Source organism: Rhododendron vialii, chromosome 11a (assembly GCF_030253575.1).
Source record: "Rhododendron vialii isolate Sample 1 chromosome 11a, ASM3025357v1".
NCBI classification, from domain to species: Eukaryota; Viridiplantae; Streptophyta; class Magnoliopsida; order Ericales; family Ericaceae; genus Rhododendron; species Rhododendron vialii.
This window is the reverse complement of record NC_080567.1, coordinates 18,510,723-18,517,331: the sequence shown is the minus strand read 5'-3', so window position 1 is coordinate 18,517,331 and position 6,609 is coordinate 18,510,723. Positions and strand designations below refer to the sequence as shown.

General features: G+C 40.7%; 1 protein-coding gene and 1 pseudogene across 1 annotated transcript; one reads left to right on the top strand and one right to left on the bottom strand.

Annotated features, from left to right (window-relative positions):
• Positions 1–2,224: 2,224 nt before the first annotated feature.
• Positions 2,225–4,145, top strand: LOC131306954 (26S proteasome non-ATPase regulatory subunit 2 homolog A-like). The gene is made up of 8 exons (XM_058333386.1): positions 2,225–2,257; positions 2,339–2,554; positions 2,660–2,719; positions 2,810–2,923; positions 3,022–3,106; positions 3,226–3,290; positions 3,657–3,755; positions 3,951–4,145. Exons 1-8 carry the CDS (start codon positions 2,225–2,227, stop codon positions 4,143–4,145), a joined length of 867 nt encoding a protein of 288 aa, XP_058189369.1.
• Positions 4,146–4,536: 391 nt separating this feature from the next.
• Positions 4,537–4,952, bottom strand: LOC131306701 (chloroplast envelope quinone oxidoreductase homolog; annotated as a pseudogene).
• Between the last annotated feature and the right edge of the window lie 1,657 nt (positions 4,953–6,609).

Genomic DNA, 6,609 nt, shown 5'->3' with positions numbered 1-6,609 from the left:
CTTCCGAATCTGCTTTTAGTGCAGGTAATAGGGTGTTGGATGAGAGGAGGAGCAGACTAGCTCCCGACATATTGGACTGTCTTATATGCTTAAAAGATTAGGAGGATGCACGTCTTGAAATTCAAAAATGCCATCCTAGAGATGAATTCAGAGATTATTTTTCGGACTCTGATATCGATGCTGATTAGGGGGAGATGCATTGCTGATGCTGGTAACTTATGAAGGCCTTAAATGGCAACTTAATGTTGCCGCATCCAGGTGTTATTCTTTCTATATCTGAGTGTGTGCTATGATGATATAATCTGAGCGTAATTTGTGTTTAGTGTGGCTATGATGATATAATCTGAGCCTAATAGGTGTTTAGTATGGCTGTGATGATTCATGATATAATCTGAGCCTAAACTGCAGAAAATAGCATGCCAACCAGCAAGTTTCATAGGTTTTGGTGTTTGGTGGTATGAAAAAAGTATGAACATGGGTGTTATCTTATTTGTGGGCAATGATAAATTAAATTAAATTTATAATTAAGTTGGATACATTGGCACCTTGGCGGGGTATCATTAAATGCAGCCATGAGTATCATTCTAATTTCCAAAATATATTTTTTTTTAGCCCAATCATGTTTTCATTACTACCTTGATGCCATGCCTCTGTTTGGTTTAGCATGTTGTTCTTCTGCAGTTTTGATGCTGTTATCTGGGCCAAAAGGCCTATATTTGAGGCTGCCCTGTGTGTGAAAAAAGCTGTCATGTGTGTAGCAGGTTTACTCCAGTTTTCACCTGTTATTTGGAGTTTGAGAATAATGTGTATGAGTGTGTGCACTGGCATATATGTGTGAAACTACTGTTGTTGCTACTGCTGCTGTGAGTGTGGCAATAGGTGTGGTTTTGGGCAGTTTTCAACTAGTTTGGTAGGTTTGGTTTCTGTTTTTGGGGCAATTTTTAGGATTTGCATGCTATTCTGAGTTCTCTGGCTATGATGCTTAAAAATCTGAGCCAAAAAGCATATTTACAGTACAGCTGAGAGGTATCAGGTATGCTCTCTCTTTCTCTCTCTCTCTCTCTCTCTCTCTCTCTGTGTGCGCAAACATGTGTACAATGGATTAATGGTGACATGCTAGTTTAATAGGAACCTTTTTTCTTAGGGACTGCTCTAGAACCTTTTTTCTCTTTGATACTTGTTTCATATCTCTTTAAGGCATATATGCATGCAGCATGCTAGTTAAGTGCCGCAGCTTTGGTACATTCCAGTTCATCAAATCAAATGTAGCTTCCGTATTGAGTTTTCTTCCTGAATGTTGCCTTTTCTTTTGATACCATTACTTTGGTATCTCTGCATTTTGCAGTGGCTTTCCATTAAGATTTAATTATAGTTGCCATCTGATGCACTTGTCCTCTCTGTGGAGTAATTACCACACTCTGATTTCCAACAATTGTTTTGGAATTAGATAAACTAAACTTACTTGATATTAGTTTAAGCCAAATGTTCATTAAGTGACTTTTATGACTAAGAGGACATTAGCTGCAAGTATGGGAGATGAGTTTTGTGTCTCTCTCTCTCTCTCTCTCTCTCTCTCTTTCTCTCTCTCTCTCTCTCTCTGTGAGATACTTACCTTCCTGCTGGTGTTTTAATGTCAATGCCTTGCAGATACCTACCTGGACATTAGCTGCAAGTATGATATGTTATGTATCGTACATTAACATTTGTATGTGCATTCATGTATAGAGAAATTAATAACTTTTCTTTGTATGATACTATTAGGTTAAGTCAAAGTTGTTTGTTATACAAAGAAGCAGGATTTATTTGACAATACACCGATTTGACCACTTTTAGGAGATAAAATGATACTAAAACCTAGGATTCCAAACAATTTGTTTAGAGGTAGTACACAAGAATTTAGGGTCATTTTCTTGAATTTCTCTCCATTTCTATGTTAATTCGTGTTCTGGTTGCTTCATCGATGCACCTACCACAGCAGTTAGGAGGCATATTCAGGAAGGGCATCCAATTCTCTGGAAACGATTAATAGCCATGTAATTGTTTCTACTAGATGAATTACCTCTTGATTTATGTTCCACTACTTTGTGCAATTTGTTTAGTTCCAATAGAAGCTAACTAATGTACATTATTTGTCATATCTGTAGTAAATTGATTCCCATCCTTGGAGATAGCAAAGCATCTCTTGATGTGATTGCATTTACTGCCATATCATTGGGCTTGGTATATGTTGGTTCCTGGTACAGGGAATGTGCTCAAGGTGCTTACTCTTAAGCCCTTCAATTCCACCTGGAGTTCTCTGTTCTGCAGATGAAATAGCTAACTTTGTATTTTCTCACAGGTCCAACACCTTCTGGGTCAGTGCACCCAACATCTTGAGAAGGGAGAAAGCCACCAGGGACCAGCTGTACTTGGGATTGCTATGGTAGCAATGGCTGAAGAATTGGGTATTGAAATGGCTATTCGTTCGTTAGAGCATCTTTTGCAGTATGGAGAGCAGAAAATCAGAAGGGCAGTTCCTTTGGCTCTTGGTCTCCTCTGTATATCGAACCCTAAGGTAATCTATCCAGTGATATCTTGCAAGCTGAGCACTCTTGAAGTAGCGTTTAGAGTGCAGTTGATATATTGCTAAGAAAATCTGTGATTGGATGTTGTGATCCAGGTCAATGTTATGGACACATTAAGCAGACTTAGTCATGACACTGATACTGAAGTAGCAATGGTATTCTAACTGTTGTTTAATTGAGAATTAGTGTTAGTACTAACTAATTCTTGTTATATTTCAAATATTGTACATTTCTGGATTCTACAGGCTGCTGTCATCTCCTTGGGGTTGATTGGTGCCGGAACCAACAATGCTAGAATAGCTGGCATGCTTCGCAACCTGTCAAGTTACTACTATAAAGAAGCTAGCCTCCTTTTCTGTGTAAGCTTTTTCTTGTAGTTTGTTTCATACAATGGCTTCTATACTTTCCTCTGATTTTTAAAGGGATCTGCTTGTTTTGAAATGGGCTACTTACGCAGGTTCAAATCGCTCAAGGTCTTGTACATATGGGGAAAGGCTTGATGACTCTTGGACTATACCATTCGGAGCGCTTCTTGCTATCCCGTAAGTGTGTTTATTATGAGAAATTGGGCTCTCCATAGGAACTTTTTAATTCTAGGACTAGAAAAATTCACAATCAAGCGCAAGATAAATTGGTTTCATTGATTGATTTCATAAAAAAGGGGAAGCTTTCGCTACTGGAATGGCATCAGGTCTAATTGACTTTTACTTCAACCTACCATTCCAAGTGATAGAGTCCACTTTTGAATTTAGCTATGACTAGGGTTGGGAATTCCGGACACGACCCGTTAACACAACACGAAGTTTTGGGTCGATCACTTTTTGACATGAACACGAATATGACATGACCCGCCAACACAAAAATTAAATGGGTTGAACACAAATTTGACTCGTGTAACTCGATATGGACACGGATAACTGTTTAATTTTTCATGTCGACACATTAACTGAAACGAGACTACATGACATGACATGATTACTTTTGATTCTTTGAATTTCCTACTTTTTTAGGAGATCTGATTTTCTGCTTGGTTAACTTGCGATTTTCTGTCTCGTGGTATGTGAAATAAATTTTGGGTACTTGGTCTAACAGATTCTGTTGTTATGGTGCCAATTGCCAAATGAGCATCTTTATACGGGAGAGATTGGGTTGTATAAGCAGCTGACTGTTGGAAAGAGGATTCAGTCAACTGTTCAAATGATTTCTATTTGGTCAAGGACGTTGTCAAATGCTTCGTGTTTTCACTTATTTAACGGGCTGAATCATTAACTGGAGCTAAAGGAATATAAGTTCTGCAAGGGCTGCAAAGCTTTCTTGGCCGTGTAAAAGGAATCCTGACCCTTGTGGCGTTGCCTATTAAAATGTAGTTAATTTTGTCGCTATCAGTTGAACGGTTTTGTTGCTGCTGTTTGTTTGCTACTCAAAGATGGTACTAGTCTGCTGCTGTTTGTGTGCAGACGTGCAGTCCGTGAGGTGCAGCTCCAGGAAACCATGGGGGGCTGTACCTGGGTGCTTTTGGCCTTCCAAGTAGACTATCCGAGATCATTCCACCATTTTCTCATGTCGTGGAGTTTAGTTTGAGGCATTCCGAAATTCAAGCATTCGGAGGCATTCGGCCTTGTTGGTTCAAATGAATTCTTTTTTAGCTTTTGATTTATTTTCAAGGTTGTTTTGGTTTTCTGCTAGACTGCTATGAAATTTGTTGTTTCAGTAGGTGTGAGCTTCAATTGTAACAACTTCTAGTGGTGCCCTACTGCCCTTTGAAGGCCCTTGAAGTCATGTCTTGACACCCAAATACATCCTCAGTGGAGTAAACTCAGTGTGCTTTGTCCATTTTTTTCACTAAGTACCCGCAACATGGCGCATTTTTATTGGACAATCGTTTTTGGGTACAAACACCATCACAAAATATTCAACCTTCCTCACAAGATGAAGCATTATGGTTCATATACACATTATTACTTTTCTCTCCAGTACATCAAAACTAGCTAAACCTATTTCAAACGACATATTTTACTGCTCGACAACGATCTTTCCCGTAGCATGACCGTCAATGCTCTTGGCCCAGGCATCTTCAGCCTTGCTAAGAGGGTACTTCGAGTCGACAACCGTCTTAAGCTTCCCTTCCTTCACCAACTTAACTAGATACTCAAGATTCTCACCTTTGGGAGAGTAAAGCAGTGGCACAATCCGCTTCTTAGAGTAGGTGAATATCTTCAGTGCAAAAGTACTAACACTAGGAGTCAAATCTATTACCTTACCATTTCCACTCAAACTGGGCTAAAAAATAGACCACGGAATCCCGGTGGTACAATGGATCACAGCATCGTACTTCCGGCCAGCTGGGCTCCTCAATGCGGCCCCATCGGGCGTTTTGTAATCGAGCATGGATCAACGGAGCGTAATAACCAACCAAGCTCCCATAGCAAAGTTTAACAAAGTTTCCAATTTCCGTAAATAAATGCGTATGACAAAAGTTATTATAAAATCCAAGAATATGGAAAAGAATAACCATAAGATAAAAAAGAACAAATATCTTGGCTAGAATATCTTGACCTGTTTTCCAAATAAATTCCAAGACAAGGACTAAACAAAATCCGTATCCATCATTGAACTGATTGAAGGAATTTATTTAAAACGGCATGGTCCGACCCGACCCGACCAGACCCGATTAAGTAAACGGGTCGGCACATCTTCACAAGATTGAAAATAGCACGGCACGACATGATTTAAGAAAATGGGCCGACACGACACGACACGATTGAAAACGGCACGGCCCGACACGATTTAAGAAAAAGGGCCGGCACGACCCGACACGATTTAAGAAAACGGGCCGGCACGACACGACACGATTTAAGAAAATGGGCCGGCACGGCACGACACGATTGACAAACGGCACGGCACGGCACGACACGATTTGAGTAAAATACTGTAAATGGGCCGGCACGGCACGACATGAAGCACGGTTAGCACGGAGTTAAACGGGCCGTGCCGACACGGCACGGCCCATTTGACACCTCTACTCGAACCTGGGAAGGACCTTACCAGATTGCTAAAGTCCTTAGAGGTAATGTCTATCTTCTTATGGACCTAAATGGCGGTCTATTTAAGCATTTAACAAATGGGAAGTACCTAAAGCATCAAAATCCTACTATGTGGGAGATGAGAGACTTTGGGGAAATTCAATCTAACAAACCATAGAGAAATTTCATGGCAAGGCTTGAACGGAGACCGTAATACCTACTATGCAAAATTCATGAAGCCTCAAGTTCAGGCCGCTTATCATCAAACCAAACTAGTGCCTTCGGCCATTTAAAGGAAAGTTCCAGGCCAGGCACAAAAAAGAAAATAAATTTAAAGTTATTACAGGCCCAAATCAAAAGAAAGAAGTTAGTTCTTAGAGGTCAAGACCTACAGAAGGCCTTCAAGACTGTTTTTGAGACTCTCCCAATAAGTGTCAAGGCTAGCAAGTTGAGTATCAAGTGTTTCCCGCTGTCCACAGAGACTTGGCATTTCTTCAACCAACAGGTTCAATTTCACCTTCTGGCTCTTGGATCCAGCCTTCAGATCATCATGGTGTTGGGCCAGAGTTTTGGATTCCTTCCGAAGACAGTCTAGATGACCTTCAGCTTGTGCCAATTTGCCCTTGAGGTCTTGGATTTCTGTGGAGGTAGTAGTAATGTTTGCTTCGTTGGTCTTGATGTCCTCCTTCAGCTGGATCCATTCAGTGTTGAACCTGGTAAGCTTCGCGTCAACAGCTTCCAGCTTTGACAGCTTGAAATTTATCTTGCTAAGCTCATGGGTAGAGGAATTGTAGGACTTGACCATGTCAGGGAATTCCTTTTGAAAGTGTTGGAGTGAAGCCTTTTCTATCCCTAAGGCTTGGGACTTTACCAGCACGTCCATGGCCTTTTTAACATTGGAAGCCCTGGCGGGATGAGCTACTGCCTTAAAGTTCTGAAGTAAGGCCATTCTGAGGGCTGTTTTGGCCTCAGAAACTTCTTCTGAAGAGAATTGGGATTGAGAGGTCGAATGAAGCCCACTG

Bases quoted from the DNA above. Each gene is read 5' to 3' on its own strand.
- LOC131306954 (XM_058333386.1), top strand. From the start codon at position 2,225: ATGTTGGTTCCTGGTACAGGGAATGTGCTCAAG. The intron at 3,291-3,656 runs GTGATAGAGTCC...TTGGTCTAACAG, and splicing joins ACTTCAACCTACCATTCCAA to ATTCTGTTGTTATGGTGCCA. The intron at 3,756-3,950 runs GTTCAAATGATT...TGTCGCTATCAG, and splicing joins GAAAGAGGATTCAGTCAACT to TTGAACGGTTTTGTTGCTGC.